The sequence below is a fragment of the Dendropsophus ebraccatus genome, chromosome 6 (genome assembly GCF_027789765.1).
Source record: "Dendropsophus ebraccatus isolate aDenEbr1 chromosome 6, aDenEbr1.pat, whole genome shotgun sequence".
Classification (NCBI taxonomy): domain Eukaryota; kingdom Metazoa; phylum Chordata; class Amphibia; order Anura; family Hylidae; genus Dendropsophus; species Dendropsophus ebraccatus.
In genome coordinates this window covers 68179269-68200397 of record NC_091459.1, presented here as the reverse complement: position 1 = coordinate 68200397, position 21129 = coordinate 68179269, and the positions used below count along the sequence as shown (strand labels likewise).

Sequence of the window (21129 nt, the reverse complement as noted above, 5' to 3'; positions counted from 1 at the left end):
GAACTTCCGAATTAAGAGTCGACTTTGCCGCTTATGTAACTTTTACCCTGTGGTTTTCTGTCACCCTGTTTCCCAGAAATATTGGAGTAAAAAAATTACTCCAAAGTTAAATTTACACTAACATGGAATCAATAAAACCACATCTCATTCTAGAAAATTTGTCCATGGGTCAGATTATACCTATATGTAACAACAAGCCACCTACACAGATTTTATATTGCTGTAATGCTGCTGTCCCACATAATAATGCTAAATCTCAGCCTGGAACCATAGTGGCTTATGGTGTTGCAGGAATAACTACAATTAGTAGCATTGGTATCTGCTGTAATTATACCCACTAAAAGATAACAGTTTTATTGTCCAACACAAGTCTACTAGTACTAGAGCTTCTCAGTCTCTCCAGGATGACGCTTATTAGTTATTCTCTGCAGGCTGTAAGTACACTTCAATTCATAAATCGCCTTTTGATTTCTAGTGGAATACACCGACAAATTCAATCACCAGTATTGAGATTATGTTTTGGCAAATTAGAAAATGGTCAGAACGATACTCTCATTGTATTCTGCTGACATATGAATAAGGTGATACATGCTTACCTGTCTGGCTATTTTTCATTACGCCTAGCTGATGAGTCTTTTATTTAAGTATCTGGTGTCCTTAGTACAGACAAGGCATTGAAACTGGGGAAGTTTGTTACGTTATGAAGAACAAAAAGATTTGCTATAAATACAATGTGAATGCATAACAGCTAAGTATTTGTTTCTGAGGACTGATAAGCTTGTCATTTTTATTTGCAATTTTCATAACTATGCACGCATATTGACTGTATTTTCCCTTTGTAGTACACAGTGTTGAACTTCATTCCAAAAAACTTATTTGAACAATTCAGAAGAATAGCCAATTTCTATTTCCTTATCATATTTCTGGTTCAGGTGAGTCATTGCCACCAAAATTAATGTTAGTTTTTTTAACTCTTGATACCAGGAGGTTGATGACGCTATGTTTCAGAGAGGTCCCCTTTTTCACGCTCTTGTTTGTTATTATTATTATTATTATTATTATTATTATTATTATTATTATTATTATTATTATTATTATTATTATTATTATTATTCAAGTTTTGTTGATGGGAATGCACCTTTAGGATGCCTTCACACCTACCGGATCCACAGCGGATCTCACTTCTGCGGATTCGAAGCGAGAACCGCTGCGGATCCTGTATCAATTCACCCCTATGATAGCACATATTCGCAGCGGGATTGACATCCCGCTGTTAATATGTGCTTTAACTCCCTGGTGCCTGCAGCCCCGCCGTCGAATCCCTGGCACATCCCCCCCCATCCCGGCCACATCCCCCCATCAGCCCACCCCCAGCCCGCCGCCGAGAGCATACAGTACCTGCTCGGCAGTGAGGCTGCCGGCTCCGGTCCCGCTCAAATCAGCTGAGCGGGACCGGAGCCGGGAGCCTCACTGCAGCCACGCCGCCGAGCAGGTAATGTATGCTCATGGCGGCGGCGGGCCGGAGATGGGCTGATGGGGGGATGTGCCGCTACCGGGGATGGGAGATGCGACGGCGGGGCTGCGGGCACCAGGGAGTTAAAGCACATATTCACAGCGGGATGTTAATCCCGCTGCGAATATGTGCTATCATAGGGGTGAATTGATACAGGATCCGCAGCGGTTCTTGCTTCGAATCCGCAGAAGTGAGATCCGCTGTTAATCCGGTAGGTGTGAAGGCACCCTTAAGGAATATTACACTTTTCCTTATCCTTCCAGATTATACTTGTGGGATCATGTTAAAATGCCCACTTTTTCTTTTCTCTTTGTGATATATTAGCATATTTAAGATACAGGTTCAGTGTAACAGAATTCTACTGTTTTCTTTATTCACACCGCAAGAAAGCAAGTTGTTATATAAATTACATAGCCGTTTTTACGTACCCTTAGGGTCCTATTACACTGAGCGATTTTTAACGACTAACGATAAACGATCACAAACGAGATTGTTTATCGTTAACCTGAAATCGTTCACCATATTACACAGAACGATAATCGTTAGTTACGATCGTTCTAGGATCGTTATTGCAATCGTTACTATAATCGTTTATTCCTTCTGATCCCAGAAAAACAATAAACAATGAGCAATTACACAGAACAATTAGTGAAAAAACGTGGAACTTGAGCGAACAAACGCAATAAGTGTATGTTGGTGATTTGTATAACTTTTTTGGGGCAATACAATACTTTAACCCTTAGACGACCCTGGACGTAGGGATACGTCATGGAAGTCTGTCCCCAGACGACCCATGACGTAACCTTACGTCCTGGGTGTTTTTCCCGCTATGAAGCGCGCTCCGGAGCGGAGCGCGCTTCATAGCAGGTGGGGGCCGGCTGCAGTGAGCAGCCGGGACCTCACCGGTAATGACACGCTGCAGCGATCGCGCTGCCGCGTGTCATTAACCCCTTAAACGCCGCGATCACGGCGCGACCGCGGCGTTTAAGTGTAAGTGACGGGGAGTCCCCTGTCACTTACCGATCGGGACCCCGCAGTGTGACTGCGGGGGTCCCGATCGTTGAAACGGACTGCCGGAGGTCTCTCACCTGCCTCCGTGCGGTCCGATCGGCGATCTGCTACACTGAGCCTGCACAGGCAGGCTCAATGAGCAGATCGCCGATAACACTGATCAATGCTATGCCTATGGCATAGCATTCATCAGTGTAGAAATCTAAGTATTGTATGTACAAGTCCCCCAAAGGGACTTCAAATGTGTAAAAAAAAAAAGTTCAAAACACTAACACACTACCCCAAAGCCCCTCCCCCAATAAAAGTCTAAATCACCCCCCTTTCCCATTATATAAATAAAACATATAAAAATGAATAAATAGATAAACATATAATATACCGTAGCGTGCGGAATTGTCCGATCTATTAAAATATAATAAGCGTCATTGTGACCGGTAAACGGCGTACACGAAAAGAGGGGAAAAAGTGCGCAGATTACCGATTTTATGTTACATTATATATTAAAAAAATCAATAAAAAGTGATCAAAACGTCCGATCTTCACAAATATGGTATTAATAAAAACTAGAGATCATGGCGGAAAAAATGAAACCCCATACAGCCCCGTAGGTGAAAAAATAAAACCGTTATAAGCGTCACAATAGGCCCATTTTATTAATATTTAATTGGCAAAAAAAAAGGATTTCATAAAAAAAAAATATATATAACATTAGAGAATCTGTGTAACCTGCATATGGTTGTGTTCGGACTGACCTATAGAATAATAGTGTCATGTCGCTGTTACCATATAGTGCATTACGTAGACACAGGAACCCCCCAAACATTACCATATTGCATTCTTTCTTACGATTTCACCTATTTATATCTTCATAAATAATATATTTGGAATTCCATCATACATGTTATAGTAAAATGAATGACGCCATTACACAGTACAACTATTCCTGTAAAAAACAAGCACTTACATGGCTTGTAGATAGAAAACTGAGAGTGCTAGAGCTCTTAGAAGGGGAGGAGGGAAAAACGAAAACACTAAGATCAAAATTTGCGCGGTCCACTGGGTCATTTTGGGCCTGGTCCTCAAAGGGTTAATAAGAATTTTCGCTGGACTTATCCTTTAAGTTTCCTAATTCTGAAGCTCTGTGTGGGATTAGCAAATCACTATCTTTTTTTTTTTTTTTTTTTTTTTACAGCTTATGATCGATACTCCAACAAGTCCAGTAACTAGCGGGCTTCCACTATTTTTTGTCATAACAGTAACAGCCATCAAACAGGTAACTCAACAAGTCTGTAAGTTCCATGTTCAGAATGCAAAACTGCTCTAGTGGGCATTACTTTTCCATACATAAGATTTGAAGTGCCTTCCTGACCATCTTTATGTCCCAGCCTGGGTTTTTATACAGCGTGAATTTGCAAGTAATGACTTGCAATACATTGTAATGATTGTAAACTTTGGTACAAAAAGGCAAGTGAATTGGCTTGTCTGATCATGTAAAATGTTCAACATATTAAATTATTTGTGGAGGTGGCAATATTCAGTTAAACTCAGAAATCATCGTTTAATGTAAGCAAAGCAATTATACCGGTCGCAAAATCATAACTTGCAAGTTGCCCATAGTGCTGTATGTTTCAGACAAGAGTAGTCTTACTGTAACAACAATAAGTGTCTGAATACTTGAATACTTTGCCGCCAGTGGTTCCCCAGTCATTTTGAACTTACATAAAATTTGTCACCCTCTGAACTGCCTACCCAGCTGTGGGATAGACGTAATTAAAAACATTCAGAACATACATTTGTTGCCTGTTTCGGTATGTTTTTTTTTTTCTTTAAAGGGGCACTGGCACCATAAAAAAATTTTTTACATATCAGAAGTGTTGGTCTGGGGTTCAGTAAGTTTATAATTTCCTGTATTACTCTTTGTACAAACCACAAGCAAAAATAGTGTCAGATGCATAATAACCTGTTTTCACAGACTCCTTATGTTGGCTTACTGTTCCTTTGTGAATTTAGGGCTATGAAGATTGGTTGCGGCACAAAGCAGACAATGAAGTCAACGGAGCTCCAGTTTACGTGGTCAGAAGTGGTGGCCTTGTTAAGACTAGATCAAAGAATATCAGGGTATGCATGGGCTTTGTGTTTCACTTGACTCATAAACATATATGTGTTGTATCTTATCTGCAGACTGGAAACTTTCTTTCAACTTTTTTTTTTTTTTTTAACTTTAGGTTGGTGACATTGTCCGTGTAGCCAAAGATGAAACTTTCCCCGCTGATCTTGTACTGTTGTCCTCAGACAGAGTTAATGGTTCATGTCATGTGACTACTGCTAGTCTGGATGGAGAAACAAATCTCAAGGCAAGTTGTTAGTCATTTCTTTCTTTGTATTTTCTAAGGAGACCTTCTGTTTTTTCCCCCCACAGTGACTTTTAAGACATATACATTGTTTGTAGGAATAACAAGACCGTCACTAAGGTGGCTACATAAACACTTGTTTTATGTAATTGCACCTGTATAATGAAATGTTTATGCATACTGTGATCATTTGAGTCCTGTTATATTTCTGCTCTGACTACTATAGAATTCTCTTTGTGTAGCATAAAACATACCACCAACGATCCACATACAAACAGAGAGTTAGTGGGCGCTGAACTGTAGTAATCAAGCACAAACACTATGTTCAGAGCTGTCTACTTCTGGCTCTGTTTCATTGTGTATGCTGGCACCACGGCTCTGGCAGGCAGCCAGTTGGCAAGGATCCATGGTGTGATTTCCCCCCCCCCCCCCTTCCCCCCAAATCAGATATTAAGGTCATCAATAAAGTTTGCCTATATTTAATAATATACTATAGATACAATAATGTTCACCACTACTGAAAGATGCATTATGTTTTCCAGGTGAATAAGGCACACATGCAGTAAGGTAAACATTAAGATCTGGATTTGCCAGCTTTCAGTTAAAGGGGTTGACCACTTTATAGTAAAATTGCTCAGTGTACAGTATTAGTAAGTGTACTCACTGCACTTACTGACAGCAGCTCCCTGTGTACCTCATAGAGCTAAAATCAGGCTCCCCTCATCCAGGCTGTGCTGCCCTGCTCGGTGGTGATTCTGTCCATACGATAGCCGACATGGAGGAGCATGTGACCATACCCTGTCCCCCAGTGTCCACCATAGGCATATACAGGCTTAGTGGTGGAGACTGGGGGGTGGGGCATGGTAACATGCTCCTCCATGTCGGTCATCTTATGGACAGACTCACCAAAGAGCAGGGCAGTACAGCCTGTAGGAGGGGAGTCTAATTTTAGCTCTTTGAGTTTCACAGGGAGCTGCTGTCACTATATACAGTGAGTACAGTTCCTAATACTGTATACTAAACAAATTTACTACAAAGTGGCCAACCCCTTTAATTTTAGAAAAAAAACGGTATCAGTTACTGATATACAGTACAACTTCTGCTTAGTAATGCTGCGTTATGCTGCTCTGTTTCTCTACTGGTCCACTGTCCTTGTGTGTGGTGGAACAAAGTATCTGTCCAATGTGTTTGGGCTTATTTCACAAGTGCAGTGTACTGCTATGGAGTCGTCAGATTTTCAAAGCCAAGATTTTTAAACTCAAATTTAAAGCCAGAAATGGATTTGAAAAGAGGAGAAATCTCTGTCTTTCCTTTATGACCTGTTCTCTGTTAATAGTCTGTTCCTGGCTTTGGCTTCGGAAATCTGTCAGATATATCTCTCTATGTAAATACACTGACACTTTGTTAGAACAGCTCTATACATGAGGCACAAAGCTGGATCATTCTATTCTCCTAACACCCTAAATCTCTTTTCAGACACATTTTGCTGTTCCAGAGACTGCAGTACTACAGTCTGTTGCCAACCTGGACACATTAAAAGCTGTGATAGAGTGTCAGCAGCCTGAAGCAGATCTTTACAGGTAAGACTTGTAAGAAGGTCTTTTAATGATTGTGAATGTATAGTAACTTAATGATAGTGAATCCCAAATAACTAAAGGGCATCTTTTTGTCATTCCCTTTCCGAGGGGGCTTAGAGGTTGTTTGTGAGGTTGTTTCTTGCTGTTAACAATTTCTGCTAGAGCCAGGAGTTGGAGTTGGCAACATTATTATGAAATTAATATTTCTTATTGTGAACTTGTCAGTCCTACTCCTGGCTCTGGCAGTGCTTTCTGTTGCCATTGTCCTTTTAAAAGTAGCAACATTTTCATATCTGGGTTTTCAGAGGAGGCTGCAGCTATTTATTTAACAATTCTACAATAATTCCCCTCAAAACTTGTAGTATTTAATAAAATATAGAAGCATACTTACCTGCAGTCTGTAATATGCTTCTGTTTTCGTTTTTGCACGGTTCCTCAGATTGCCACGCAGATTCTTCTTCTCAAATAAAGAAATCTTCTATACAGGTCCACTCTGACACACTCCTCTTCTCCCCCAAGTTTGGGAGGTTCTTCACATGACTAAACCAATCCCCTGCTTTGTATTCTTAGCACCGCTTTAGTTAAAAGGGGTTGTCCAGGATTAGAAAAACATGGCTACTTTTTTCGCAGAAACCGTACGACTCTTATCTCCAGCTTGGGTGTGTTTTTGTAACTCCGTTCTATTGAAGTGAATGGAGCTGAATTGCAAAATTACAGCCAAACTTGAGACAAGAGTTGTGCTGTAAGAAAGTCACAATGTTTTTCTAACCCTGGATAACCCCTTTAAGATCTTAATGAGTCACTGTCATTACATTTTTATTTTTTTTTGCAGAAATCAATAGTCCAGGCGATTTTAAGAAACTTTGTAATTGGGTTTATTAGACAAATATGCCATTATCTGCATGTAAAAAAGCCTTTTCCCAGGTCCCCCCTCCTCTCATTTCTGTCATCCACTGCTCAGAATCAGGAAATCTCAACTGTTTTTTCATCAGTCAAATCTGTCTGTTCTATGAAGAGCGGAGGGGGAAGGAGGGAGATTAGTGGCCAGCAGAGAGTCGAGAAAAAAGGATTGCTCAGCGAGGGAGCTATTCAGAGGTCAGAGAGGTCAGTGGTGACTGCAAAGGTGCCCATGATGTGAATGTAAATGAACTCTTTGTTGTCCTGTTTTGCTGCCTCTACTTTCTCTCTCCATAGAAAAACCAGGGAGAGAGCTTCAAACTGCTTTTTCATGATAAAAATTCATTTTTCGGCTAATAAAACCAATTACAAAGTTTCTTAAAATTGCCTGTTCTATTGATTTCTGCAATAAAAATTTTAATGACAGTGACACTTTAAGTTAAAAGCAAATCACAAATCTGTTGTTAAACAATGCTGCCAGATCATGCATTTCTCTAGAAATCTCTTTGCAATCCTTGACCCACTAGGTCCACAAAGGTTGTCCTTTCTTCCATATAGTGAGGCGCAAGAAAACTGTTCGGTACCAGGATTTCCTAGTGTTCAATGCCTTATAGTGCAGCTTTACAAAGAATGGGCTATGGTGGGCACAGCTATATATCACATGAGGTGGGCATCTCAACACATCCCAATTACAATCATATACCACCAAGAAAACAGCGAATGTGTTATATATCAGATGCACACACAGAAAATGAAGAAAAAATGAAAAATCTTTATTGTCAAAACACCACAAACAGAGTTAACCCCTTAAGGACAGAGCCTGAAATGGCCTTAATGACAGAGACAAATTTTATGAATATGACCAGTGTCACTTTAGTCATTAATAACTTCGGGATGCTTTTACCTATCCGGCTGATTCTGAGATTGTTTTCTCGTGACATATTGTACTTTACATTTCTGGTAAATTGGAGTCGATAATCATAACAAATCTTTATGAAAAAAACCCAAATAATGTGAAAAAATGTGAGAAACTGCATTTTTCCAACTTTGAAACTTTTTTGCGTATACAGAAAGTGGTTATACCACATAAATTATATATTAAATAGCATTAGCAACATGTCTACTTTATGTTGGCGGCATTTATTAAACGATCTTTAATTTTTTTTAGACAATAGGAAGCTTAAAACATTAGCAGCAAATTTCCAAATTTTCAGTAAAATTTCAAAATCAGATATTTTTAGGGACCTGTTCAGGTTTAAAGTGTATTTGAGGGGCCTGTATGTTAGAAAGCCCCACAAAGCACCCCATTTCAGAAACTGCACGCCCCACACTCTGCAAAAGCATATCCATAAAGTCTTTTAACCCTTTAGGGGAGTCACAGAAATAAAAGCTAAGTGTGTAAGAAATTTGAAAATTTTAATTTTCTGTGCAGAGATTTTATTGTAATCCAATATTTTTCATAATTATAAACCTATTACCAGAGAAATGCACCCAAATAATTATTGCCCCGTTTCTGCAGTTTATAGAAATACCCCATATGTGGCCCTATTGCGCTATTTGACGCAACCACAAGCCTCAGATACAAAGGAGCGCCTAGTGAATTTCAACGCCTCCGTTATATTTGGTCATTTCTGACTGTACCACTTCAGGTTGGCAGAGGCTCTGGGGTGCCAAAACCTAAAAAACACCCCTAAAGGGACACCATTTAGAAAACTACACCCCTCAAGGAATGTAACAAGGGGTGCGGTGAGCATTTGGACCCCACAGGTGCTTCACAGATTTTCCGAACAATATGGCGTGAAAAAAGAAAAATTTATTTTTTACACTAAAACGTTGTTCTAGCCTTCAATTTTTCATTTTCTTAAAGGGATAAGAGGAAAAAAAAGACACAAAATGTGTAGCGCAGTTTCTCCCGAGTACGGAAATACCCCACATGTGGCGATAAAGTGCCAAGGGGGCGCAGGACGAGCCTCCAAAGGGAAGGAGCGCCAATTGGCTTTTGGAAGCTGAATTTCACTGGAAAGGATTTCAAGGGCCATGTCGCATTTACAGAGCCCTCGTGCTGCCAAGACACTGGAAACCCCCCACAAGTGACCCCATTCTGGAAACTACACCCCTTAAGGAATCTAACAAGGGGCACAGTGAGCATATGGACCCCACTGGTGACGGGCACAAATGTGGAACAATGTGACATAAAAGTAAAAAATTTCATTTTTTCACTTTCATGGCACAAATGTGCCCGTCATCAAGGGGTCCATATCCTCACTGCACCCCTTGTTAGATTCCTTGAGGGGTGCAGTTTCCAGAATGGGGTCACTTGTGGGGGGTTTCCAGTGTTTTGGCAGCACGAGGGCTCTGTAAATGCGACATGGCGTTCATCATCCATTCTAGCCAAATCCAACCTCCAAAATCCAAATGGCGCTCCTTCCCTTTGGAGGCTTGCCCTGCGCCCACATGGCGCTTTATGTCCACATGTGGGGTATTTACAGACTCGGGGGAAATTGCTCTACACATATTGTGTGTTTTTTTCTCTTTTAACCCCTTGTGAAAATGATAAATTCAAGGCTAAACCAACATTATAGTGTAAAAAATGTAATATTTCATTTTCACGCCACATTGTTCCACATTTGTGCCCGTCACCAGTGGGGTCCATATGCTCACTACACCCCTTGTTACATTCCTTGAGGGGTGTAGTTTCCATAATGGGGTCACTTGTGGGGGGGTTCAACTGTCTTGGCAACACAGAGGCCTTTTGAATGCAACATGGCCCCTTAAAATCCATTCCATCCAAATCCAGCCTTCAAAAACGAAATGGCGCTCCTTCCCTTCGGAGGCTTACCCTGCACCCGAATGGTGCTTTATGTACACAAGTGGGGTATTTCCGTACTCAGGGGAAATTGCTCTACACATTTAGTGGTTTTTTTTTTTATCTTTTAGCCCCTTGTGAAAATGAAAAAATCATGACAAGATTAATGATTTAGAGTAAAAATTTTACAAAAATTACACTAAATGTTGGTCTAGCCTTGATTTTTTCCATTTCCACAAGGGGTTAAAAAAGAAAATTAACACAAAACGTGTAGGGTAGTTTCCCCTGATTACGAAAATACCCCACATGTGGGCATAATGTGCCATATGGGCACAGGGCAAGCCACCAAAGGGACAGAGCGCCATTTAGAGGCTGGAATGGAGGATGGAGGCCATGTCGCAATTACAAAGCTCCTGTGCTGCCAGGTCAGTAGATACCCCCGACAAGTGACCCCATTCTGGAAACTACACCCCATAAGGAATCTAACAAGGGGTGCAGTGAGCATATGGACCCCACTGGTGACAGGCACTTACGTAGAACATGTGCCGAGAAAATAAAAAATACCATTTTTTTCATTTTCACGTCCCAAATGTGGCCGTCACTTGGGGGCCATATCCCCGCTGCCCCCCTTGTTAGATTCCTTATCGGGTGTAGTTTCCAGAATGGGGTCACTTGTGGGGGGTTTCTACTGTCCTGGCAGCACAGAGGCTTTGTAATTGCATCATGGCATCCTCTAATGGGAATGGCGGCCATACCTATTTAGCTGGGAAAAAGGGACAATTCTAATTTATTTGGGGGTATTAGGCCAATTATTAGTTTATAAGGTTGGAAATGACAGGTGTCCATCAAATTCAACCTGTGTTGATCCAGAGGAAGGCAAAAAACCCTCGTGAGGCAGACGACAGTAGCCTCATCAATGGGAAAAATTCCTTCCCGACTCCATAATGGCGATCAGAATAATCCCCGGACCAACGTGACCCCTGAAATAGGAATAAGGGACAGAATTTAGATAATGTAGAACCCCAGTGACGTGTGGTGCGCCTTGAAGCGATCCAATATGCAGAGGCCGGGGTGATCAGGACAGGTGTCACACTGGAAATGGTGTCCTTCCTGATCCCCCTGTTACGCCACACTCTGCACTTCTTCTGGGGTCTCCTGTTCTCCAGTGTGGGGGACGTCACCTGGAAAATGTTGTCCTGGTGCGATACGGGGTCCCTCATATCCAGAAGTGCTGGGTCCGCTCCATGGCTGCTAAATATTAGGGCTTTATTACGGCTTCTGATATGTTCGGATCGTGCCGCAAGCTACAGTAGCTCGGGCAGCGAGGGACCGGAAGAGGGGGTGCTGGTATAAAAGTTATCCCCGTACAGGTGGTGACCTTTATCCAGCAGTGGGAAGATCAGTTCCCGGACGATCTTCCCACTAACTCCGAGGATGGGGGGGGGAGGGGGCATTTGGGGGCTGGATTCGGGTGTTCCTTCCTACATACACTCTAAGGGTACATGCACACTGCGGAATCGCGACAGATAACCCTTCGTGCATTCCGCAGTTGGCACCCGCCGGCGGACTGATGCAGGCGCACGTCTCCGTCCGTGTCATAGACTCCATTCTATGCACGGGCGGATTCCGCTCTCCGTCCAACGTGTTCATTCTTTGGATGGACGACGGAATCCGCCTGTGCATAACATGGAGTCTATGACACGGATGGAGACGCGCGCCTCCATCAGTTCGCCGGCGGGTGCCAGCTGCGGAATGCACAAAGGGTTATCCTTCGCCATTCCGCAGTGTGCACGTACCCTAAATCTGTAAGTGTACCCAGAGGTAAGCTCACAGAGTTTGTAGAATTTCACACCATACCGTCATCTCTTATTGGGACGGTACTGGCGGAAAAGACGTGTCTGGGGGGCAGCGTACGCTACGCTACCCCCAGACACGTCACTGGATGATGAGGATGAATGGAGGAAAGAACGATCCCCCCCATTCATCCTCACTGGCTGTTTCGGTGTCGGAGGCAATAATAACGTATCCCTCTGACACCGAAAACACCCTGGGGGCCATCTTTATATGGGGACTAGTATATGGGGTATGTAGTGGTGTAGTGTCAAACTTTATTCAATGTAGTGTGGTGTAATGTAGTGTTTTTTACGTGTTTTTTTTACAGTAAGTATAAAAAAAATCTACGCCAACAAAGGAGTTGCTGATAAATGCCGCACTTATGTGCGGCACTTATAAGCAGACCGTGGCAGTAGAATATAGAAAAAAAACACCCTACGCCAAAAAGGAGGAGTTGCTGATTAGCAGCGCACTTTCGTGCGATGCTAATCAACACTCAGCGGCGATAGGGTGCGGAAAATAGAAAAAAAAAAATTGGGGGAAAAAAAAAAACACTTTTTCTATATTCTGAATATCCCTGTAGCTGCTGATAAGTGTATTACACATATCAGCCGCTAGGGGGCAGCAGAGCGCAAAATCCGGAAAATGACGAGGCTGGAGCCGAAAATAGCCGAAAGAAGACGACGAGGACCGCCGGAAAGACCCGAAGACCGAACGGAATGACGGAGGACGCCGCGAACCCGGAAGCCGCCGATCAGGAGCCCGGGACAGGTGAGTAATGTACAAATACCTGCTCTGGACCCCTCGGCTACCTAGCTGAGGGGTCCAGGGCAGGTATTTACTATTTTGTGGGACTCTGATCGCCGTGCCACCGGCCCGAACGCCGTGAACGGCCGGCCGGCCGTTCACGGCGATCGGGCCGGTGGCACGGCGATCAACATTACTTTTTACAGTAATGGCGGTCGGTGCCGTCCTCGGACAGCACCGACCGCCATTTTTTTCCGGGTCATCGGGTCACCGATGACCCGGAAGGTTCCGATCGCCGCTATTGGCTGATCTGAATTGATCAGCCTATAGCAGCGATCGTAAGCACGGGGGGTGTTAACCACCCCCCGTGCCGAGAAGCTATGATGGCCTGCTATGATTTATAGCAGGCCATCTTCCCCGACCGCTGTGTGTGAACACGCAGCGATCGGGGAAACATCGGGCGTAAATTTACGCCCTGATGCGCTAAGTACCAGGGCGCCAGGGCGTAAGTTTACGCCCGATGTCGTTAAGGGGTTAAAACCACTTAAAATTGACCACAAAAGGTCAAACATACAGTCTGGTGACCCCTACAATCATTGGGGTAACACCACGATACTAAGAGGTGGAAGAAGATAGCCTCAAATGGTTAGCATGTAAATACACAAAAGGTTAAAGACACTTAGACATTAACTAAATACAAAAATAGCAGCAAATGAAGTAGCAGCCAATGAGTTCATCCAAAAGTGACAAGTGTCATAGCCTAATATCACTTAAACTAACATGCAACCCTCTTGGTACAATATCACCTAAACCCCACACGTTCCGTTATGTTCCCATAACTTCATCAGGAGTTGTCCACTCACTCATGCGCCTGGAGAATAAAACTTTTTTTTCTCCAGTATAAAGCTCCTGTTGCAGCCGCGGCCGGAGCTTTATACAGCGCTCCTGGGAACCATATCAGCCCAATTGGGCTGATTGGTTCCCTTTAAAATAGTATCTGAATCACCCAGCCCTACCCCCAGCATAGCCTGATAGCTGAAATATTACAAGACCTCAACCCTCAGCATAACCTGATAGCTGAAATATTACAAAACTACATTCCCCAGCATAGCCTGATAGCTGACATATTACATGACTACAACCCCCAGCATACCCTGATAGCTGAAATATTACAAGACTACAACCCCCAGCATACCGATGGCTAAAGTGTTATTGCCCAAACTATAAAAGGATCGCAGTAAACAATGTAAGCGCTAAAAAAAACACGTACAAATTTGCTGATTTTTGGTAACATCACATCCCCCCAGATCACAGTGCAAAAAATAATCCCGCACACCACAGCCATACAGGCCAAATGATAAAAAGGTGTCAGTAGTCTGAGGTGTCAGTAGTCAGAGTAGGGCAATTTTAAGCACCTTTATTTAAAAAAAATGTTAAACTTTATTTCTAAAGTAGTAAAATAAAATAAAAAGTTCATAAACTGGTATCACTGTAATATTGCACACCTGAAGACCTTAATGGCGTCAAAACAGTTGGGGTGTTGGGTTAATATATTCGCTGTCTAGGGGGCATTATATTTCTGTCCTTGTAGTTTTTTCTCATACTTAAAGAGTCACGGTCGTGAATTTTTTTATTTTATTTTATTTTTTTGCAGAAATCAATAATCCAGGCAATTTTAAGAAACTTTGTATTTGGGTTTATTAGCAAATATGCCATTATCTGCCTTTTAAAAAGACTTTTCCTAGGTCCCCCCCCCCCTCCTCTCCTTTCTGTCATCCACTGCTCAGAACCATGAAATCTCAATCAGACGCATCCTGTCTGTGCTGCGGAGATAAAAGGTGGGAGAAGAGAAATGTCTGCAGCAGAGAGCAGAGAACAAAGGATTAAACCCCGGGGGGGGGGGGGAGCTATTCAGAGTGCTATTCAGAGGTCAGATAGGTCAGTGGTGACATCAGAGGAGGGAGCCGGGTAATGTAGCTTTTAATTAACTGTTTGTTGTCCTGTTTAGGTGTCTCATTTCCCTCTCTCTATAGGAGAACAATGAAGACAGGGGGGAGAGCTTCAAACTGCTTTATCATGATAAAAATTAAATTTTTGGCTAATAAACCCAATTACAAAGTTTCTTAAAATCACCTGGACTATTGATTTCTGCAAAAAAAAAAAAAACACGACAGTGACTCTTTAATTATAGAGTATCGAAATAAAATAATCTGGTATCGGTATCAAAGTCAAAATTCTGGTATCACTACTTCCATAAAAGGATTACTTTTTGATACATTTTTGATTACCTTCAAAATATTTTACTTTAACCAGAGAGGTCAAGTAAAATCTGTACTGCAAAGTGAATAATAAATGTAGCTACTGAATGTCATACACACAATATTTGTTATCTAATGATGCCATGGAAATGTTTACTTAGATTTGTTGGAAGAATAACCTTGCAGGAGCATTCAGAGGATATTGTAAGGTAAGTTCGCTTTGTGTAATATATCATTACTGAAACCACCAACATACATTTACCCATTTTATAAGCACACTATCACTAAAGAAAATAACTCTAAGAGCAAAAAGCTAAAATGTGACATGTATTACATACATCTGAAATCAATCATTCCACTTCAATGAAAGATAGTGTATTAAACATGATTAAACCTGCTGTACATCAGAAAATTAACAGTCGTATACTGCATAGAGATATGTATCGTTATGTTGCCAGACTTTTATGGAGGATATAAAATAGTCTCTTAAAGAAGACCTGTCACCCCCGTGCCGGGGTGACAGGCTCCCGACCCCCAGCTAGATCCCTTTATACAGACCTCATCTGGCCGAGTCCCGCTCCTGGGACGGAAATATCCCGGTCAGAAGCCGGCGCGCCCTGTGGAGATAGGTCCGGCATCCATAGAGAATGAATGGAGCTGGACTAATTTCTGCAGCGCGCGCACGGCTCCATTCATTCTCTATGGAGGCCGGACCTATCTCCACAGCGCGCACGTCGGCTTCTGAGCGGGATATCTCTGTCCCGGGAGTGGGACTCGGCCAGATGAGGCCTGTATAAGGGGATCTAGCTGGGGGTCGGGAGCCTGTCACTCCGGCGCGGGGGGTGACAGGTCTTCTTTAACCTAAAATTGTGGAAGAATCCACTTAACATCAGATAACCCCACAGACTACCCATCATTACATGTACAAGTATGTTCAAGATTTACACTGTGTGTGCCGGGTCACTGTTCTTTGATTGGGAATGACCTTTGGTTCACCAATGTTGAACCTTTAGTAAAGGTAAGTTCCTTTAGTTAAAGGGTTAAGGTGGACTCTTCAGTTCCTTATAGTGGTTGCTAATGCTGTATGGTGGGGGTATAAAGTTATAAAAAAAAAAAAAAGTGGTGCTTACTTCCCTCCACCGCCCACAGTTGCTGCCCTAAGGCTGCATTCACGCGGAACACGGATGTGGAATGCCTGTAACGGACCCCACACGGACAGCATCTGTGATAAGATGCTGAAAGCGGGGGAACTGTATGTGTATGTGCAGCGCTGTAATGATAGCACCGCTTGGCTGCTTCATTACAGTGTGGCGCATATGCATACAGTAGACCCCCACTCCCAGCATCTTATCACAGATGCTGTCCGGGTGGGGAGTGGGGTCGAGTCTGTTACAGGCATTCCACGTTCGTGTTTCGTGCGGATGCGTCCTAACACACATGGTCCTTGCTTGTGACCAGCGGAAACATGAGCATCAGGGTGGCAGCTGTAGTGGTTAGAGGTCTCTAAGTGAGTACCATTTTGGTCATCTTCACAACTTCCGAAGCCATATATGAGAAAAAAAACACTGAACAACTCCTTAAACTATTTTTTTTTTTCTATATTTAAGGCCTCTTGGACCAGAAAATCTTTTACTTCGTGGTGCAAGGTTGAAAAACACCAAGGAAATCTTTGGTATGTTTTTTTTTAAGTAAACTAACACTAGCTTAACATTCCTGCAAAATAAGAGTACATGGATACACCATGGTATACATCATGGTATACCTTTCTGCTTGTATGCCTACGTATAATAAGAACGTATAGAAAGTTGAGGCCACCGTAGGGTCTGCCCCGATATGAGGCCACCTTATTGTTGGTGGGGTGGTTTACACTGTTTGCAAATGGTAACCAAGATCCTCATTATTTTTGTGGGAATTTTTTTAGCAGTTGGGGGGCTGCTTTTAACTATTTTCATGTCTGTAGTGGGTCTGTATCTTGCCATTGCGGTGAGCTGTTGCATTTTTCTGTGTTTTTGTGTTTGCAATTTGTGTTGTGCTCCTGCCTAGTGTGAATGGTGTTCTAGGAGAGCTGACCAAACTTGTCTTTTTTTTCCGTATAGAAAGTTGCGTATGTATGTATGCGTGAGTATAGCCCTGTTACTTTATATTGGGTGCTAAATACGTTGACATTTGACAGATATAAGGTCAGGTTCAGGTACAATACATTAAATGTGATTGGATCAAATTTGCAAACTTGCTGTGAACCCAAATAATCTCACCTAAAGTAAGATTTACCTTTTGTTCTGAAGTACCATGGGGGAGATTTATCAACCTTTGTGCAAAGAGAGAGGGGAGCAGTTGCCCATAGCAACCAATAAGATTCTAGATTTCACTTTTGAAAAAGCCTGAAAAATGATGGCTGAAATCTGATTGGTTGCGATGGGAAATTGTTCCACTGTACAAGGTTTGATAATTCTCACCTTATGTGTTTTGCTTGAGATTCTGGGCTGTCTCTTCTTTACCCCCCTCACTAATGTATATTTCAGTGTCTCAGTCCTTGGTAATATACCTATATTTGGTGGATTTTTTATGTTGAGGGACAGTAACACGGTGTGTAATGTGCCCATGATATGCTTATGAATGCCCATATCCTGGTAAAGGAGACGCTATTGTTGTGAGAATGGGAATGCCTTGTTAAAGGGGTATTCCGGCCAAAAGCTATATTGAAGTATTGTATTGCCCCACAAAAGTTATACAAATGCTCAATAAACACTAATCACGGCTTTTGCATGTAAAATGCTTTTTTTCCTGCACTATCCAGCACAGGAAGTCTTGTAGTTCTAGCTAAAACTGTGTCATCACGTCACCCTGTGTATGGGGGCCATCTTGGGCTGTGACATAGCCTGTTGGATGTAGGGCTGGCCTGTATAAGCTGCTGCCCCCCCACTTTCCCTGTCTCCCATAACAGTGCAGAGGCAGGGGCCGTGACGTCACGGCTCTGCTCTCTAACACCTCCCCCCTCCCATAACCTGCTGCCGGCTTCATTCATTTCCTGGTCAGCTGGAGCATGGCTGTCCCTGAGGTGCTATGGCTGCTGTGCTCTGTGCTTTATGATCACAGCTCCAAGGTAAGCAGGCAGAGGGAGGACAAGTTACTGGGATGATGAGGGGACTTGTCCTCATGCAGGAGCTGTGATCATGTGTGCACTCACATGGCGGGAACAGGAGGGAGAGCAGGGGGTGAGGTGACATGGGACTCTTCCTCCCTCTGCCTTATCACACAGGAGCTGTGAGGCAGGGAGGTAATTCCAACTAGGGAAAGTGGGTGGTGACTCAGGTGGGAGGGAGACAGACAGTGCAGTGAGGCATGCTGGGAGTTGTAGGCCCTGACAAGAATTTAGACAGAATGTAGAAGCAGGAATCAGCTAGAAGATATCAGGATGCAGGGGGCACAGTCAGCAGCCAGAGCAGGTATAAACTGGACAGAAAGGAAGCCACTACTGATTCCTCACTGTGAATAGTTTTTATTTTTCAGGGGGGTGGGTTCTATTCTACAGTATTTTTTTTAACTATGGACTGGTTTCTTAATTCTGAAAATAACCCATTAGGCTAGGGCTACACAGCGATTTATGGTCACCCAACCAGAAACCCCTGTGCCACCATGTGTTCAAGTGGCACAGTGACCTTGACCATGACCATACAGTCTCAAGAAAACCATCCGAGATGGATTCACTGTGGTAGAGCTGTATGAACACGCAGCACAACACAGTGCCTTCTGGTTCTTATAAACAGAAATTGCTGCATAGCCATAGCCTTTGATGTATAATATGGTTAACTTGACTTTATTACATTTTTTTTCTATATTTTGTTTTATAGGAGTTGCTGTATACACTGGGATGGAAGCAAAAATGGCATTGAATTACAAGTGTAAATCACAAAAGCGATCTGCAGTGGAAAAGTAAGACATTTTTTTCAGTAAACAAGAATAGAAGAAAAATTCTAGTATTGTATGTTTTATTATTATTAGGGTGCCTTCACACCTACTGGATCCGCAGCGGATCTCACTTCTGCGAATTCGGAGTGAGATCCACTGCGTATCCGGTACCATTCACCCTAATGATAGCACATACCCGCAGCGGGATTGACATCCCGCTATGAGTATGAGCTTTAACCCCCAGGTGCCCGCAGCCCCGCTGCATCCCCGCCTTCTGCAGCTCCGACGCTGCCCCCATCAGCCCTAGCGCCCACATTCCCAATCGCCGCCCGCACGCATCCCCGATCATCCCTGCAGCCAGCATGCATCCCCGATCGCCGCCCGCATCCCCCATCATCTCTGCAGCCAGCCCGCATCATCCCCGCAGCCCGTCCGCATTCCCAATCATCCCCGCAGCCGGCATGCATCCCCGATCGCCGCACGCAGCCCGCCGCCCACCGCCGAGAGCATACATTACCTGCTCCTCGGCGCAGCTGCTGAGGTGATGCGAGCGGGCTGCGGGGATGATAAGGATGCGGGCAGCCATCGGGGATGCGTGCGGGCTGCAGGGATGATCGGGAATGCGTGCGGCGATCGGGGATGCGTGCTGGCTGCAGGGATGATCGGGGATGCGTGCGGGCGGCAATTGGGGATGCGGGCGCCGGGGCTGATGGGGGCAGAGGACGCCAGGGGGTTAAAGCTCATACTCACAGCGGGATGTCAATCCCGCTGCGGGTATGTGCTATCATTAGGGTGAATGGTACCGGATCAGCAGTGGATCTCGCTCCGAATTCGCAGAAGTGAGATCCGCTGTGGATCCGGTAGGTGTGAAGGCACCCTTAAAGTAACAATAGTAATCACCTTCCTATACAGTAAGCAGTGTCCTTATCTCTATTGCTTTACTGCACAGAACGTAAGAATAGATGGTATGGGCCAGGGATACAATCGACTGTAATAATTGAGTAATAAACATGTGGTACATTCCATAGTACTGTAATGTCTACAACTCGATTACAAACTAATATTTTCATTACAGAAGGTTTTTGGCACCTTCATCTACAGCAGAATCATAGTAGAGACCCTACTGACTATGCAGTGTGGCATGTTCTGTGTTAGTGTCCCTCGTATTTCATTTTTCTTAATGAGTGTAAATTATATGGCAAGAGTTATCCTTTTAATATAACAATATAGTTGGCAAGGCTAAAAAACCCTTTATCCATCCAGTCAGGCCTAGTACCTTCCAATGATGATTCAAAAGAAGGCAAAAACAACTCCATGAGGTCAAAGCCATCTTTATTATGCAAAATTAAAGGAGAAGTCCGGCCAAAATTATTTTTTTATATGATATTACTTATGGAAAGTTATACAATTTTGTAATGTACATTAATTATTGGAAATGCTCATATACTGCTATTTCCCTTAATTTAGTGTATCAGGAAGTGTTAGAATTTTCTCAGATCCAGTGACGTCACAACGAATGGTGTAATTCCTATGGAGTGTCCAGCAGGGGGCGCTCTCTATATAGAAGTCAATGAGTACCATTGGAATTACAGTGTATGTGAATGTAATGTTATGTACTGTACTTTCGTGACTTCATGAATACATTTATGGAATACTTTGGGGAGCAAGTGTCCGTGCTCCCCAAAGTATCCCATAAATGTATTCAATGAATACATTTGCAGGGCACCGAGCAGGGAGGGAGAGAAGTCCCATCTACCTCCCACCTCCCTCCCTCCCTGCTCGGTGCTGGGCACATATACAAAGTACTACTCCCCCATTATCTGCAGATAATGGGGGAGTAGTACCTGTGCTATGCCTATCACATCGCCACCGCCGCTCACACAGGGGCTGCTCTTCATGCCCCCCGCCGCTCCCCCTCCTCCTCCTCCTCCTCTCGGCTTCTAACTATCGCGCCGCTGACTCCCACCCGCCCACGCCGCTCCTCACTATCTGGCCGGCCACTGACTCCCGCACGATTTTGGCCGGACTTCTCCTTTAAGGTTTAATTAAAATACATTACAGAAAAAAACACTTTTGTTTGCTTAAAGGGGTAGCTGAAAAAAAATTCTTTCAACTAGTGCCAGAGTTTTGTCATTTACTATTAAAAAATCTCAAGTCTGACATTACTTATCAGATGCTGTATGTCCTGAAGGAAGTTGTATTCTTTTCAGTCTGGAGAGCAGGAGAG

At 43.4% G+C, this 21129-nt stretch overlaps 1 protein-coding gene across 5 annotated transcripts in view; it reads left to right on the top strand.

Moving 5' to 3' along the window:
* ATP11B (ATPase phospholipid transporting 11B (putative)) overlaps positions 1 to 21129 on the top strand; it is a 100180-nt gene that overhangs the window by 28741 nt on the left and 50310 nt on the right. For all 5 annotated transcript variants that reach the window (XM_069975122.1, XM_069975123.1, XM_069975121.1 and 2 more), the window contains exons 3-10: positions 843 to 932; positions 3717 to 3797; positions 4535 to 4642; positions 4750 to 4878; positions 6352 to 6455; positions 15155 to 15202; positions 16601 to 16665; positions 18845 to 18926. In XM_069975122.1, coding sequence (XP_069831223.1) covers positions 843 to 932; positions 3717 to 3797; positions 4535 to 4642; positions 4750 to 4878; positions 6352 to 6455; positions 15155 to 15202; positions 16601 to 16665; positions 18845 to 18926 — 707 coding nt within the window. The remainder of the gene's footprint in view (positions 1 to 842; positions 933 to 3716; positions 3798 to 4534; positions 4643 to 4749; positions 4879 to 6351; positions 6456 to 15154; positions 15203 to 16600; positions 16666 to 18844; positions 18927 to 21129) is intronic.